At 35.1% G+C, this 17918-nt stretch overlaps 1 protein-coding gene across 1 annotated transcript in view; it reads left to right on the top strand.

Annotated features, from left to right (window-relative positions):
* Positions 1-17918, top strand: part of ALK (ALK receptor tyrosine kinase) — a gene marked incomplete at both ends in the record, with an annotated part of 680504 nt that overhangs the window by 218631 nt on the left and 443955 nt on the right. The window contains one exon of the mRNA XM_081312714.1: positions 1304-1462. Within this exon, the coding sequence (XP_081168840.1) occupies positions 1304-1462 (159 nt within the window). The remainder of the gene's footprint in view (positions 1-1303; positions 1463-17918) is intronic.

Genomic DNA, 17918 nt, shown 5'->3' with positions numbered 1-17918 from the left:
CCATTTAGGGCTTTATAGGTCATCACCAGCACCTTGAATCTCATTCGGAAGACAACTGGAAGCCAATGCAGCTTGCGGAGCAGAGGCGTTACATGGGAGTATCGGGAGACCCCCATCACAACTCGCACGGCTGCATTCTGCACCAGCTGGAGCCTCCGAGTGGTATTCAAGGGCAGCCCCATGTAGAGAGCATTGCAGTAGTCTATCCGAGAGGTCACGAGCGCATGAGTGACTGTGCGTAGGGCATCCCGGTCCAAATAGGGCCGCATTCTAGGGGGGAGGGGTGTAATATATTGAGCTTTGTCTTGCTAAGGAATATCACGTGGGGTTAATTGCTGGAAGGTTGCTCAAGCAGGGGAGCTGGCTAACGGCTCCCATCTCCTCAGACAACCCGTCTCCAGCGCCACCATTGGCTGCCTCTACGGCGGCGATAGGTTTCTTTAAACCTATTGGCTGCTGCCCAGAGGCCAGGGTATAAATTGCTGCATTTGCAGCCCTGTTTCTCAGTTCAGTTCCTGCAACCAAATAAACAATGATCTTTGCTGACTTGCCTCATCTTGTCAATCAAGCAACGAACCCAGTATCTAACAGTCCTCTTGAATAAAAGCAGTAGGATTCTGCATTAAAATGACTTTGTCCCACATATTCTTTTATCTGTTGCTCTGCTTTTTAATTTATTTGTTACATTAATGTGGCAACCCATCTGATACCCATCTCTGAGACGAGTACAATAAAATCTACTATAAAAATACTGTAAAACTGATTAATAGCAATTACAATTGTAAACAAAGATTAAAAACAAAACACAAGGAAGGGGATTTACACATTTTTTCTTGTGCTACTCTTTTTATTAGCCACATCAATGAGGGATAAGACAAGTATGAAAAGAAATTCATAGGAGTGGGGTATTAAAATTATACCAGTATTCACTCAGCACTTACATTTTTGGTCACCTCCTCTTGCACTTAAAAAGCAAGGAAGAACCTTTCCTAAATCTTACTTCTAATTATACATACAGTAAATATTTCCATTCTCAGTAGATACTTAAATGGAATCTTTGGGGAAGGACCATTACCTTTGTTTATATAGTATTGTTTCATTATAGTATTGTTTCATTATTGTTTCATTATGAAACAATACTATATACAATGCAGAATGTAGAATGATTTTTAAAAAGCAAAGAATGAAAGGGATATCTAAAGAAAGAAGGAAAGTCTCTTTGCCATTTTCAGATACGACATGTTCTGACTTATTATTTGCTGAATCTTATGTTCTCTTTCCATTTTCCTTTTTCCCCCTCCAGTTTTTGATTGCAATTTTGAAAAACCCTGTGACCTAGAATATTCCCCACCTCTGAGGGAGGGCCATAACAGATCCTGGCAGAGACTAAATGCAGATGAACTCTCACAGCTTCATGTTCTGTATGGTCCAGATAGAGACTACTCTGCAGATTCTACCAAAGGTAAGAGCAGCAAAATAATACATGTAAAACAAAGCAAAATGGTGGAAATCTTTTGGTTTTGATGGGATAAACATTTTAATTGCTTGGGTAGAAAAGATAAAGAGCTGTTGATGACTTTACGTTCTGTTTCTCAACACAAGTTAGTGTCAATGGATTACATTTGCTATGAAAGCTTGCTGAAAACCTGTAGAATTAATTTTAATGGAAAACAGACTAAACAGTGAAATAAATGAATTAAATTAAAATGAAGACCAATAAGAACAACAGCCTGTAGCTTCATCCATGACATTTTAAATAAGATAATCCACCTAATCCACAGTTATTGCATTTGAAGTGGGTTTGAGCAATGTCTCAACAATCTGATATTATTGTATGAGAATGAAGTTATTGCTGGGATCTTGCAGACAAAGCATGGCAATGTTAAGCAAGCAGGATTTCATAGGATAATTGCAATAATCAAAATTTGAATTCCCCCCAAAAATATTTTGCTATCAATCAGATATCTTTTTTGTTCTCCTGAAACATCTTAAAGATTTCAGATCAGCCCCAAATTATGACATAACAATTCCAGTTCTGGGATCATGAATATGGTGGATGTGTTCAAGGTCCTTCCAAATTTAATCACCACCTTAATTACCACAGAAGAGCTACCACATGGTTGTTGTCATCCCATTTACCCAGCCCTGTATAAATTAGATTTCTTTCTTTTTTATCGGCCTTGAATGCCATCACTTCAGGAATTAAAGACTGAATAACAAATAACAAACTCCCTTGCAATATTGTCCTCAGCCATTCTTCCCCCTCTGTGAAATTGGAATAATTAGACTGGATTATTTTGCAGGGCTGGAAATGCTCATCTTCCTCAGCCACCATTCTGCTTTTTGTTACAAATGTATAATAATCATGTACCTGGCATGTCTTGGCAGTATGATTTTTTAAAAACATTTAAAAACTAAGAAATCATTTTCTTTTCTTTTTCTTTTTAAAAAAACTGAGTTAGAAATATTATAAACAGCAATCTTTCCTCCTGATTCCTATCATTTATCAAAGCTACCGGTACATCAAAAACCTTTGATTTTCTGAATTGTTTTGTTTTGTTTAAATTTTAGTATGCAGGAAACAGTTATTTCTCTTCAAGAGAAACAAAAAAAAATCCTTCACATTTCTTTGTTATTAGAACTGTTCATCAGCTACGATGAAAAACAGAAATCAGGGTGTTTTTTTTACAAAATAGACAAAAAACATGATTTTATCCAGTTCAATAAAGGTTAGAGAGTAGTTGTTTTTTTCTTTAATGAAAGCTAGAATTTGGGGGATTACAGCTCATTGGTGGAGGATCTTCTTGTAAACATTTCAGTAGAAATGATGACTTCAAATACTGTCTGAAAAGAGAAACATTATTTGAAATTGCTTTGTGCAACTCAGACCAAACTGAGAGTTTACCATTAATAATTCTTACCCAGTGAAGTTAAACCCTGACAGAGTTCCTTCAACTGACCATCAGTCTTATGATACACCATTAGCTCTTTCCTTTCACATGTTTTAAAGAAACTTGGATTTTTTGTTCTCTCACCTATGACTTCTTATTCAATTTAAAATCATTTTTATTGCAATTATTTGGCAGAGAGCCTTTATGTGTGGTCTGCTTTAATCTGGGATTATTAAACACTGCAATTTTCACCCCTACTCCTTGCTTCCTGGAAATGTGATTCCAATTAGATGCCTCCCATTTAAATTTTATTCATATATTGTGCATAAAAGATGTAAGTAAGTAGGGCATGGAGCTATCCTGGGAAAACATTGTAGGTTGCAACTGGGTGACTTACAAGATAGTCACTGTCAATGAATCAAGCAGTATCTATAATTAAAATTCTATTAGAAAGGGTTATTTACATTTCCAGGATATAATTCCTGGAGCAAAAATAATAATAATAGGAGGGCTGTTTCTTTCTTGACATTTAATATTTTCTTCACAAAAAAGATTACGGTATTCTGAACAGTATTTTCTTGGGTCTTAATTTGTACCTGTTCAGTTCTGAATGCATATCTGATAAGAGATGCTAAAGACAACCTCTTCAGACTGCAGAGTGGACTTTTATAGTGGGATGAATTAAAAATGACTAAGTAGTGACTCTTCTTAATTAATTGTCAGTAATCTTCAAAAGGAAGAAAGGGAGGGAGACTAAAATGCCATTAAATAACACATGCACCTAAACTCTTTCTAAAGGACTTCTATATCTCAACTTTCAGCATTTATGCCTAGGAGAACAATCTTTTGTGGGTCTTCCAACCATAGTGAGTAAATTATTTCCAGTAATAAGGATTGCACTGGATCTTGTATCTCTTTCACTTGTCTCAATAAAATTAATGAGCTACTGCATCAAAGGCCACTAGAAGGTTGAGGAAAATCAATTGGGAAGTGCTCCTTTGGTCTGCTGCTACTTAAGATCGTTAGGACATGGCAGGTTGCCATGTAAAGGGAGCCAGTGCATTTGTACATACCTTTCTTGATACCTGCCACTACTTTTTCCTATATGAGGTTTGCTTATGTAAAAGAAACTAGCATGCTATTAAGCCAAATGCCAGACCATACCATTTGATTCTGGGCCAGTTTTTCTCTTTCAGCCTAATTCTCTTCATAGATTTCATGAAATAGGAGAAAGGGGAAATACGCTATGCTCAATATATTACACTCCTTGGAGAAAGTTATGTATAAAAATATAGATAAATATGCAACTTGAAAGTGAAAATGAAAAAGCTGAATATCTGGCATTCCAGGAAATGGGGAAATAAGTTTTTTAGTAGATTTGATCCTTATACATACACCAGTTACTAACTCTACTTCTGCTTTGTTTCTCTGGATATTGGTTGCTTATTTACTGTCCCCCTTAAATTATTCATTCATCTGTAATGTTACTAATACACTGGTTGTTTATTTCTGCAAGCCCCCATGTATGATCCTGGATTAAGCAAAAAGAAAAAAAGATTCCATGGTCTCAGGGAATCTCTTCCCTTGTCAGAGCTTCTTCCCATAAAGAACTACTATGTGCTAAGACTAGTTGGATCTACTCTAAATTGTTGACTTTGCTTATTTCCCGAAAGAAATATTTGTTTGCTTATTTTTTTTTTTTTTTGGCCTCCTGATGGTTTAGCAGATATTTAATGTACTAGCTTTTCTAATGCTGTCCTGAATCTTGTATTCCCAAATGGTTATCCTGCTAGCTGTCTTTATTAGTTTATATCTCTGAGCATTTTATACAGAATTGTTTGATGATTGAAAATGTCCTGTGTTAACCTAGACACCTGCACACAAATTCCAGAAACTTTTATTATGGTTTCTGTGATTATGAAGCAAATGGTAAAACATACCTTTTACCATTGTAAATATATTGAGAGAAATTATAGATGGTTTCATTTGGTTCCAAAACTGAATTTCAAAAAGAAAAAGAATCTTCCTAGGAGCAATTGAGACTACAGGTTTTATTTTTGCTTAGCATCTCTTTTTCTGAGCATTAAATTCACTTCGCTCCAATTTTACATTGGTCAGATTTTTTTAAAAAAAATAGGACAAACATACTAAAGTACTTAAATTAAACAAGATAGAGTTCCTATTCATTTGAGAACCAGCTGTCTGTCTGCTAGCTGTGGACATATTGAGAACCAGTTAGTTCTAGTGCTTAAGGTACCATCTAGAATCCAGGGGACTGAGTTGGTGAGGAAAAAGTTATTAGAGACAGTCCTCATTAATGACTGCTTCATTTAGTAACTATTCACACTTACAACAGTAACAAAAAAGTAATTTTATGAGCAATCCTCACATTTACTACCTTTATGGGTCTATAAAACAAAGGAAAGCTGAAGTAAGATCACAAGCACAGTCACAGTTTTCACTTGGCAACCACTTTACTTAATGACCAAGTTAGTCCTAATTGTGATCACTAAACAAAGACTGTGCATCCATGTAACATCTGCAGAGGACATAGGGAAGGGCCTTGAAGGACAGGAAGAAGACTCAGTCCCAAGGCAACAGTCAGTTAAAGGCGGGCCAAGAAAATAGCTTGTGAAAACTTATCAGACAAACCCCTTCCTGGTTCATGGTGATAAAATGAGGAAAGGGGGAAGCATATTTCCAAATGTTATAGGTCTGAATTTTTTAAAAAAGTATTTAGGCAGCCTCTTTTGCCTAAGTACTGGTTCCTGCAATTTTCCATCAAGATCTTCTTTACTTTCTATTGGTACATGCTGCATTGACTTCCAGTGGGATTTGTAGATTTTAACCTTTGAAACTGTACAAGGATTACATGTTTAGGTTTTTGTGTGATCACTTTCTCAAAGTAGAATAATAAAATATCTAGTTAGCTAGCTAGTTATGCATTGTTAGTGTGTTTCTTTAAAATTTTGGAGACCTCAATATAAAATTTGTAAAAGTGTATTTCATTTTAAGTATTCTTGGGAAGTATGAATAATTAAGTAATTAAAATATAAATAAAACTAATTTGTCTACCATCCCACCTCTGCCATGTATGCAGATCAGAGTTATCATTTTCACTAACTGAAATAATTTCTCAAGCTTTTTCTCCAAACGGTGGCTATCCTTTCACTTGAGGGATGTGTGTGCCCTATTAACCTTTGGATTGTAAAGATTAGTCTTCTATATCTGAAAATAAAATAAAATATAAAGAATAGCATGGTATGCTGTTCAAATGTTTCCTTTTTGTTTCTTTTATAACTACTGAGATATAAAGGTCACAAAGAAATGTACTCAGCAGAGAGAATATTAGCATTCAGAGACAATGACTTATTGGACTGCAAATGCTTACTGACTTTAATTTATGATCCTTTTGACAAAGAGTGATGAGGGAAACCCTACAGGATAATAAAGTGATAATCCTGAACAAAATATTATATATTCACCCAACCAGAGGGAATAAATCAAGCTACGTTCTCACACACACACAAAAATAAGCAACAAAAAGTATGAAGCTTTCTAGCATGAATATACTGAGAAATAGCGAACCAGATAAAAATATACCTGTCTGTATTCACATTTTGGAGAGTTATCATACATTTTGATGGCAGTCTCAGGACTATTCTTTCATTTCCACAGGGAAAGAGAGGTGAGTCATCTAAATAAGCAATAGATAGCATTGCTACCTATTTACCTAGGTGTATTTACAATCAAAATTAATTATTCTGACTGGAAAAGCCTTTTAGTGATTTTTTTTTCATGGTCCCAAAGGCCATTAAAAGTTTATGACAAAGACAAGGAAGTCCATAAAAAATTAGAAATCTTCACTTTTTTTTACACTAATATGGGTGATATAAAAATATGATCCAAATATCATACAGTATATTTACTTAATCAGTATTAATTTTTTCCTGTTCAATGGTATCCAATTTTTGGAGACTGCTTGGACAAGTTCTCACAGTTTTCTTGGCAAGGTTTTCAAAAGTGGCTTGCCGTTGTCTCTTTCCTAGGTCTGAGAGGGATTGACTAGGCCAGGGGTCTGCAACCTTGACAACTTTAAGACTTGTGGACTTCAGCTTCCAGAATTCCTCTGGCTGAGGAATTCTGGGAGCTGAAGTCCAGAAGTCTTAAAGTTGTCAAGGTTGCAGACCTCTGGACTAGGATATACAGTTGGCTTTCAGCCGAGGTGGAACTGGTGGTCTCGCAGTTTTTAGCCTGATGCTTCAACCACTACACCAATCTGGCTCTCTGAGTAATTTGAATTTAATTTGTTGATTTAACTGTTTTCCTTTTTTCCCCTAGTAGTACAGTTGTTAAAATTGCTGTAAAGGCTGAAGATCCCCTCACCCCAGTGCCATCAGTATGTGTGTGATTTGATTTTTATCTCACACAAAAAGTTCAGAAATGCAAAAAATATTTTTCATCCTCTCTGCATTTTGTTCTCATTCCACAGAAAAGAACAAATAAATTGAACGAAATACATAGAATTAGCATGGCTTTCAGTTCCTTGTCAAAGTTTCCAGAAAGAGAAAAGTTGAATAGATAGTCTTTTCAACCTTGTTGTAAACATAAGGGACTGGATTCCGCCCCGTAATGTCTACCGTTCAAAATGAACAATTCTTCCAGCTGTATATCATTGTGGATGTATATAACTTTTATCAGCACAGTAAAAAAAGAAAGGGGAAAAAAAGCTACCCAGAGAGAAATATGGAGATGCAGATTATCTGAAAGAAAGATGAAAGGATATTTGATGTCTCAATAGGGATACAGCTGAAGTGTTAACATCAGAACAGCGCATTTGACTTTTTAAAGGAAAGTACTGATGTAATCACAGAGTAGCACAGATAAAATATTTGTTGTTGAGGTTTTTTAGGGGCATTAACTTAATCAGTTAGAACACTTCAAACATTATTAATGTAGTATTTGTTCTCAATCATTATCCTCCAAAAAGAAAATATTTCTTTATCATAGATTAATGTATAGTAGTGCACACTGCAGTTAGCATGTATATACTGTATTTCATAGGCATCCATGAAGAAGACAAGGGGAACAAATTATGAAACATGTTGCAAAAACACAAGGTGTTAGCCTTTGAAGTAGACCAGGTCAAGAAAACAGACACACTCCTCCAAAGACAATAGAAACTATATTTTATTACCCTAGGGCAGGGGTAGGCAACTTCGGCTCTTTTATGACTCGTGGACTTCAACTCTCAGAATTCCTGAGTCAGCTATGCTGACTCAGGAATTCTGGGAGTTGAAGTCCACAAGTCATAAAAGAGCCGAGGTTGCCTACCCCTGCCCTAGGGATATAGTATAAACTTGAAAACCAAACAGAGTTTTTTTTGTTTTTCCCCCTTCTCTCGTCCTTTGCTCTTATGCCAAAGAAAATCAAGGCAGGATAATTTGGAGCTACTTTCTCATTCCTTCCTCCCTTCTCCAGCTAAATTCTTTTAAGTCCATCTCTGTTCTTTGATATAAAAAGCTGATGTTTTGATGCACATTTTGTCTTTTTTTCCCCATCAATGTATTCCTCATTTTGATTAGCTTTCCTTTTGTTAGATTTTGTTGCTTGATTACTGTAGAATACTTCTGAACTGAACAATTTTTGTGTGAAATACATAGTGAAAATAAATGTAGGCTGCTTTAAGAATGTAAGATAAAAGCACTTGATTAGTTTCCATGGATTGCTAAAGGAGAAAATCATGCAATCAATGAGACAAATAAAGTTAGAAGCAAAATAATATTTTACCCCATTTCATCTCATCAGCATCACAAACTGCAGCTTTTTTATTTTCTCTTATAAAAAGACAGTAATTGCCATAATAGTCAGATCACAGTTTTTGTGTAGATAAGTTTTATTCAATCTCAACTATATTTAAAATTTGTAGTCTTGTAAACTTATCTTGCAGAATTCAGTGAAAATTAGCAATGTTAAAAGTGTTGTGAGTAAGTACACATTTGAGGTTAAAGCCTAGAGCCCATCTAAGATGATTAAAGGGGAGGAGGAGAAATTTCACGTCTAATAATTATACGTCCCTTAGTTTAATAAAATATTTTTTCCATAGAAATTCTTTTCATAAAAACTGAAATATAAGCATTGCAGAATTCCTACCAATACCAGGACTTAAAAGTTCAGATTCTCTGTCTATTGGTTGAGCAGAGGAATTCTGCTCAGGACAAGTTCGGTGAAAGTTTGACAACAGTGAAAAGATGTTGGGAACTGAAAACTTTTGTAATGCTTTTAATCCTGAAACCATACAGTGCACTACTCTCCAGTTTCATTTGTCCCCAAGTCTCCTCTTGAATACTATGCGATGAATCCATAGATCTTATACTAAAAGCCTGATGCAGTGGCTTCTTATGCTTACTTCCATTTGTTGATAGAAACATTATTCCTGTAGTTGAGGCAGATGATCCTGTACTGCGGGAATATTCCACTGCCTAATGATCCCCAAAGGGGGTACCCAGATTTCATCAAAGTGATAGGTTGGGGAACCGTCAGTCCTTTTAGGTAGACCAGACAAGAAACCAATGCCTTGTAAATCAGTACTTCTTTTGCTGTAATAGCTATAATAACAGAATTTGCAAGTCTGGGTGTGCTTGCCCCTCCTTCCCTTTATCTTCATATGCACTAGGGAAAAGACTCTCTGAAATGCTTTCTCAAATTACTTTCTTGGGCCAGGCTTAGGTCCCTTTTATCTGACCATTGCCTTGGCAGTGTCTCTTCCATATAATACACATGAGAACTGGAATCAAGTAACCATAAATATCAAGCTAGCAATTTTAGCAGGGCCGATCGGAAGGTCGGCAGTTTGGCGGGTCGAATCCCGAGTGCCGCGTAACAGAGTGAGCACCTGTTACTCGTCCCAGCTTCTGCCAACCTAGCAGTTCGAAAGCACGTAAAAATGCAAGTAGAAAAATAGGGACCACTACGGTGGGAAGGTAACAGCGTTCCGTGCGCCTTTGGCGTCTAGTCATGCCGGCCACATGACCACGGAGACGTCTTCGGACAAGCGCTGGCTCTTCGGCTTTGAAACGGAGATGAGCACCGCCCCCTAGAGTTGGAAACGACTAGCACGCATGTGTGGGGGAACCTTTACCTTTACCTTACATAGGCCTACAAATATGTGCACACAAACACAATCATGGTTCTTATCTTCATCACGGTGCATTATCCTGTATACAGTTCAGATTTCACTGAAGACTTTCACATCAGGTCATAATATCAAAGTTAGAGTAATGGGCATTACAAAATTCCTTACATTCCATGCTATCTATTAGCTATGAAAAATGGAACACAAAACATGAATTTCTTAATATTCTGATACCTACATGAAAGTTAGCAAGGAAATATGCTACTTTTAAGCCACTATAAGACATATATTGCTACTAAGTAATTGTTTTACAGCCTGTATAGAAAGATAAATATGAAATGCATTTTGAAACCATAGTATGGTTATAAAATTCTTGCTGTTAAAATATCCTCAGGGGAACTGGGAAGTTTCAAGAGTTGACATCATCAGGCAAGAGCTTTCTAATTTAAGAAAATAGGAGGCAAAACCATCCCAACATTCAATTTTGGGCTTTAATTTTTTTTAAGAGCAGAAAATGATCCCATTAGCTTTAATGTAGTTAAAGTGACCCACAAGAGGGTCTGCAGCTAATGACAAAACAAACTGTTTTAGCATAATCAAGGCATATGCATGGGTCTCTTTGGAAAACTTTATATTATATTTTGTTTTAATTCATGAATTGCATGTGGTGTTCTGCATCGTTTTCATGGGATCTTAAGGGCTATAATTATCATGGCAATTATGTTTTAGAAATAGCACTGGCTGGTCTTGTTTAATAAAGCAGGAACTAATTGGAGTTATATTTAGGCAGAGGGCCAAACTCCAGTTTTATTCATTTGACATTGTTAAATCAGTCTGCTCTGGTGAGTTATTCATTTCATTCACTGGGATTAGATTGTGATGATTGCACTAAATAACAGAATGATTCATTGGTTAAAAAAAATATGAACTTATGATCAGAGTAAAGATTATAAGTCAACTAAGTAATTAGAAACTAAGATTGGTACTTTTAAGAAGTTAAGTCCATGATCAACAATGACATTGTATAATGTCACACAAAAAGCTCTAATGATTTGTAGAACCATAACAATTTTGAATATCTTTCTTGATCTCTGACGCTTCTTTTCCAGTTAGACATGGATCTGAAAATTCAAGAAAAAAATGTTTGTGGGTGGAGACTTAGCTGTAAGCAAACACAGTTTTTAATTTCACATGGTATCATTGCTAATTATGGGTGTATGTATTCAAGCATCAATTTTAACTTTCAGTGTCTTAGCTTTGTAGAATGTGAGCTAAAATGAGATAGGTGTACCTCTGGTCTTATGGACAAATTATTTTGTTATTTTGAAAAAAAATGGAACTTTATTATATTTATTTCTCCCCAAACGAATATATTTAAACCCAAATTTTGTGCACAATAATTTATACAATGAAAGTGAAAAGTAAATATGTTTTGTTCAGCAATAGAGTACTAATATACTAAATAAATAAATGGTTATATGCCACTGAAGTAGGCTTGATTCTGGTGAATTCATGAACAAATGCTCCCCATTTAAAAATGTCACTGAGCTTCAAGGCTAAATCTGCAACTTCTTTGATGTCCCCCTCTTACCTTATCCCTCTTTATGTTTGCCAGCAAAATCATTGTTTCTAGTTCATCATCTACTCAGATCACATCAAAAATGTAAATTTCTGCTTGATGATCATTGCTTTGAGAGAGAAGTCAGATTTTTTTTTGCTCCAAGATTGATTACCAAGAGTAAAAAGTCTTGCTCTTAATAAACAATTCTGGTCCCATCTACTTTCTTTTCCCTGGTCTTTTCACAGCTGTACAGCTTTGCGTTAATGATTCTGTCACAGGAATATCAATCATAATTTTGTCTAATTTTGTCTTTGCCTTCCTTGCTAGAATGAAGCTACTTCTCCAGTACACTCTTCATGTTTTATCTCTTTACAATCAACTTTTAATGCACTAAGCATTCTGGGTGGCATTATTTAATTCTTCTTGGTATTTAACATGCAGCCAGATTTTTCACTTTCCATTTTTATTTTCATCGTTAACTATTCTAAATCCTTCTAATAGCACTTCTCGAACTGTTAGTATTTTGGCCTCTTATTTTTATTCCAACTAGTTCTGTCTTTCTTATATTTGTTGTATAAATTGAATAAATATGGGGATCATATTCATTCTTGTTTCATTCTTTTTCTTACTCAGCACCTCTCTGTTTCTCCACATTTTGTTCTTACTGTAACTTTTTTTAAGGTTTCCTCAAAAGTGAAATTAATTATTTAATATCATGCACATTCATGTATGATCTATGACAGTATTTGTCAACCCTGCAAACTTTTAGATGCATGGGCTCCAACTCCTAGAATTCTCAGCTACCACAAATGCATCTGAAAGCTGCCAAGGTTGCAAAATGCTGTTCCACGCAATTAAAGGCTTGATGTAAGCAAAATTATACTTCCTTCTTAATTTTTATGGTTCACACAGTCAGCTAGATATTTGGACAGGGTTTGGCATTTTTGTCCAAGGGCCTTAGAAGGGGGTATTGCTGTTTAATAATATTAAAGATATCACCACAGAATGTAAGCTATTCCAAGTAAAGCTGCCATTTATAATTGATTGGTGGTGATTTTGTCAATGCAAATTTTAAGAATTTTATGAATCCACCTAAGGTGCCTATTACAATTCATACTATCTTTTGCCACAGTTGTTCAACTTCTATTTGCAGGTTTTGGTATTTTGTGATATTTCTCCAGTTCTTTCTCTTCCATTCTGCTCTCTCCAGGTACTTCAATGTTCCATATTCAGACTTTTTCTTTCTTTCTTATCAACAATTGTTAAGTGTTATGTGCCAGATGCTTATCTATTTTAAACTTAAAGTTACAGAGCACCTTATCGTCTTCATTATCTATTACTTTGTTGATTTTGTGATCTTACCTATATATACCTCTGTGTCTCTTTTCTCTTCTTCATTTGGTATTCCTTATAAGCTAGTTTAGTATCTTTGGTATTACGTAAGGCTTCTTGGTCTGATAGATTCAGGGCATCTTTGCTGTTCTTCAGATATTCTTCTAATGCCATTTTTGTTTCTTTAACTGTCTGGTATGGTTGCAACATTCCTACCCACCTAGAGTCTTTGATAAGTACAGACTTGATCAGTCTGATGTAGAAGCCCTGAATAGGAAGACAAGAAAAATAATGACAATGACATATGCCTTTAATCTATGCAATGGCATTGACAGACTAATTACTGAACATATATGGCTGTAGAATATTGCAAGATGTACTTACTTGAGTTTATTTGCCTTTTCTGAAATATGATAATGTATTTATTTAATACATAAGTTTATATACCATATAATTAATTCAATTTATAAGAAACAAAACCATAGGTAAAAATATGTTGCCCTCCAACTGTCTATAAAAACCATGATTAGAAAATGTACAAACAGCATAAAAAATAACAATAAGCAAAAAACCACTAAGGCATTTCTTTAATATATTTTTGCTTACCTCATGCTTTTATTGATTTGGCTTAGAATTCTTAACTCTTTTCCTTCACTTTGCATAACTCTGCCTACCTGCAGAGTATAGCACAATGGGTAAGTATCAATGTACATATGTGTTTGTGTGTTTATGTATGATCAGATTTATTAGAAACTCTTAAGGTAAATGTTGCTTATATGCAGAATTAATGAAGTGGTTTAATAGCTTTATGGTTTTACATCTCACTTCTTCAGTACAGGTAGATATGACTTTTTTGAATTCTAAGACACAGACCCATATAGCTTGATATATCGCTTTTAGCTAATTGTTCTCTTGCAGCCTTTAAGCAGTGAGTATTTCATCAGTGCTTGAGCTTCCCTATTGAACGCTGAGTTTATTATCTCTTGGTTCCTGCATACTTTCTCTCTGTGTTAATGTTTCCATAATTGTTTAGCATTAACCACAATGGTGCAAACTTAAATATGTGCATTGAGATGTCTCGACATATCTTTTTTATTTCTATTCCAGTCATGTTTACGTGACACACATTTTGTAAGTCACATCTGCCCTTGGAGAGCAGTGAAAGGTTTTTATTATCTATAATTTCATTTGTAAAGAGCTTCAATATATGCTGAATATATTGAATGATGAATATATGTTTTGGGGGCAAAGATCACATCTTTATAGGGGTGGTTCTGACATCTCTTCAGATATACAATCTTAGATAAGTTATTTTTCCTGTGATTTCTCTATATTCTTCTACAATTAAAATTAATCATGTAAACATTCTGCTCTATGCAGATGGTACATTAGTGATGTCTCATATCTTGAGAGGAAGAGAAGATTATTGTATAGGTTTAGTTTCTATTGTAAATGTATGTTCCTGAATATTAATAAGATAAAGTCTAAGATGGTTGACCTAGGGAACAAATGGGTGAGCGTAACTGAAGTCTGAATGGGGAAGAAACAAACTAGTTTAAACCAACCACAACTATTCTGGTCTCTAACTACAATACTCAAGATATATAATGCCAAAATGTTTTGACTGAAACATATGGTGTGGAGTTACAGGAACTTATAAATAAATACTCTGTTATTGGAACAATTATAATCCCACTTCCTGAAACATACTGTGTCTTCAGAGTAGATAAATTTACTCTAGCTTCTGCAGTTACGGCAGAGCTGGGAATTACCCTCTCCTCCAATTCTTGGATATCGACATCCCTATTATACAGAATTTCAATATATTCATTTCATATTTCTTTTCTGAATCAGTTAGTATTGATATGGCCACCCATCATATCATTGTGACTCTGTCAATTGGTCTCCTTAGTACACCAATTCAAAGTTGCAATATCCTCTTGAGTTTAGAGAACTTTCATATTTTTTCCATGTCTGTTTCCATCATTCATATCTTTACAGACATTATCATAATATTGCTTCTTGTCTCTTTTCATAGCTGCCTGTTGCATTCCTTCTTGATATTTATCCTTCTCAGCTTTAATTTCTCTCTCTTCTTGACAATTTCCACTGTCTGTTATGTCATACAGTTTAGTTTCTTGTTTTGAGGTTTTGGCAGTCTCTTTTCACTTTCATCTTTTTCATTCAACAGTTTCTTTGTTTCTCAATAGATGACATTTAGTACTTCAAAGCAATTCCTAATATTCTCCTCTAAAATGGTGGGCACGTGCGCAAGATTATATCTACAAACAGCACTGCTTGGGTGTTAACTTTTGTCTGTTGATAGACTGAAATTGATCAGTTTAATACTTGTCTGATTGTAGTGAGTAAAGAGGATGGCCTTGAAAGAGGCAGAAAAGATCCACTACCAAGGCAACAATCAGAAAAACAAGATGGAAACACCTGATGAAGATAAAAGAGAAAGGCAGGAAAGCACATTCAGACTGGCAAGATTCTGTTCCTATAGCTCTTCTAATATAAATAGCTTTAGGTCTGCATAGAGTCTTAGTCTGTTTTATAGGGCTAGCATCAGTCTGAATTAAGGGGTGGTGCTCTCCTATGTGTTTTTGTAAGCCACTTTCTTGGTCTGGGCTCAAGTCTCATTTATCTCTGATTTATAAACTGTAATTGATATTATTTGGTTGTTGATTGTATTGTGCCCAATAACTGTTTTTGTGATATCATTCCTGAGTATTGTTGTTTTTCTTGTCCTGAGCAGTAACCAATATGATCTTCTAACTGAAAATGTCCAATTTCAGTCTATTTCAATCTGTAGATACCTAAAACATGAGTTCATTGCATCCTTCACTGTGTTCAGCTTTCCAGTGTCATATTTCTTATGTTCCATGTTCCTACTGTATTCCCATTTTTGCAACCTTTTCCTGCATGCCAACATCACCAACTAGATGACATGAATGCTTTGATATGGCCATTTCATGAATCTTCATTTATACTCTGAAAGATCTTCAGCTCTTCTTAAGCAGTATGTTAAGTACCATATTGTACTGTATAATGTTAACCATTAGAGGGATGGTTTCATATTGCCTTTTCCTATGCAGTATGAACTAATGTTTCTACTTTTGTCACTAACATGGTAATCTGTCTCCAGCATCTTGCATCAATGCTAATATAGCTAGCACCTTGCTTTAGCTGGTTAGCTAAAATAACAATTACTGTACACTTTGTCTGATCCTGTTAGAATTATATAACTTGGTGTATGGTTCTGGCTTTCTTTCTTCCCATTCCTGTCATGATGAGGCAACCAGTGACGACTTTGTAGAGGACCCATTAATGAGGACAAATCAAAATAATACAATTTTTTTCTTAGGAATAACCAAAAATCACAAAGCAGAGACCATATTTTCAAACTATTTTTAAAATGGCAGGATGTAGAACTGTTTTTTTTTAATCCCTTGAGACTTCTATTAAGGTTAAGGTATCAAGATAGAAACTGGTAGACTGTGAAATTTAGTCCCACCTTAGGCACAAAGCCAGCTGGGTGACCTTGAGCTAATCACTTTCTCTCATTGCTAGAAAGGAGACAATAGCAAACCATTGTGAAAAAATCTTGTCAAGAAAATTGCAGGGACTAGTCCCGGTAGTCTCAGAGAAGTGATTGAACAGGGGAAAAAAAAGAATAGGTGCTTTTCCAAAAGGCAACTGGACTTTCTTGATTTTTCCCCCTTGAAAATGTTTCACTTCTCATTCCAAAAGCTTCTTCAATACTCCAGCTTCTTGAATGAGAAGCAAAACGTTTTCAAGGAAAAAGAAAATCCAGTTGCCTTTTGGAAAATAACCTTTGGGATAACCATGATATGGATGATTGAGCATCTCCATAGACAACAGAATTTCTACCCTACCTCCCTGCCACCATCCTCATAATTTATAATGCAGAGTGTGGGTGGAAAATGGAAGATGTAGTTAGGTTGTAATTTAGTAGCCACAAAGTGAAATATTTATGTTATCCAGCAGTACTGAATACTAAGCTATCTCATGTCAGATCTGCCTGCTGGTGGGTAGCCTTGGACTAGAATATAACTATATAAATTTGTTGCTCTTATTATTTTATTATTTTTTTAAAAAAATAGCATGCCTAATTGAAAATATAAGTAAAATAGTAAATTATTCCATTTTCAGCATTTTTCAATTTATAGAATCTGATGCAATTTATATCACAGTTCAAGACCCTGTCTAATAATTCTTTGATGGCAAATATTAATGTATTTATTAGTAGTTGACTATTGAAGCTTCTAATACATTCTTGTGACTTGTCACTGTTGTCCGGTTTTAAAATGTTGGTGTATTACACCCTAGCTATTAAATCTTAGGAATCTTTATTTCTGCTATGAATAGATAGCTTAAATGCCAGTATTTTATTGGAGAATTAAGGCAAATTATCTAACAGAGGCATCAAGAAGGTATAGATTTCCGGTAATACACTTGTATAACAAAACGACATTGCTTGAGACCCCCATAGTTCCTGTGAGAAGAGACACAGCCAGAGCTTTATTGTTGATGTGAGGTTTTAGAATTCTGGCTTTTAGAATTTCTGGTCTGCGCATGCTTTACCAGGTCATTCTTCCAAAATCATTTTGCCTCGAATTTTATATTCTATCGCATAGGCAATTTTGAATTTTCCATATACAGCCAACATGTTTTGGGTAACAAAGAATAATCTTGTCTGCCTTTGGTTCCAACGTAAACAAAATCACAGTAATTCACAACTTGATGATCTATATAATAAACTTAAAATGTCCCACCCAGGCTTGCTTTTATCACTTGTTTCTGGTCTATCATTGGAAAAATAGTTTCAGTATTTTGTTTATTTTGGTTTTAATGTATTCCTTTGGACTCTATAATCAGGAATGGTTTTAGCAAATGAAATATGTTGCCAGATGCTTCCATTTCGAAAGTGAAGCTTCCTTAAAAATTAATTGTTTGCCTTTCTGTCTTTTATAAT

This window comes from Vipera berus (genome assembly GCF_964194415.1).
Source record: "Vipera berus genome assembly, chromosome: 1".
Lineage (NCBI taxonomy): Eukaryota > Metazoa > Chordata > Lepidosauria > Squamata > Viperidae > Vipera > Vipera berus.
This window is presented reverse-complemented; position numbering and strand designations above follow the sequence as displayed.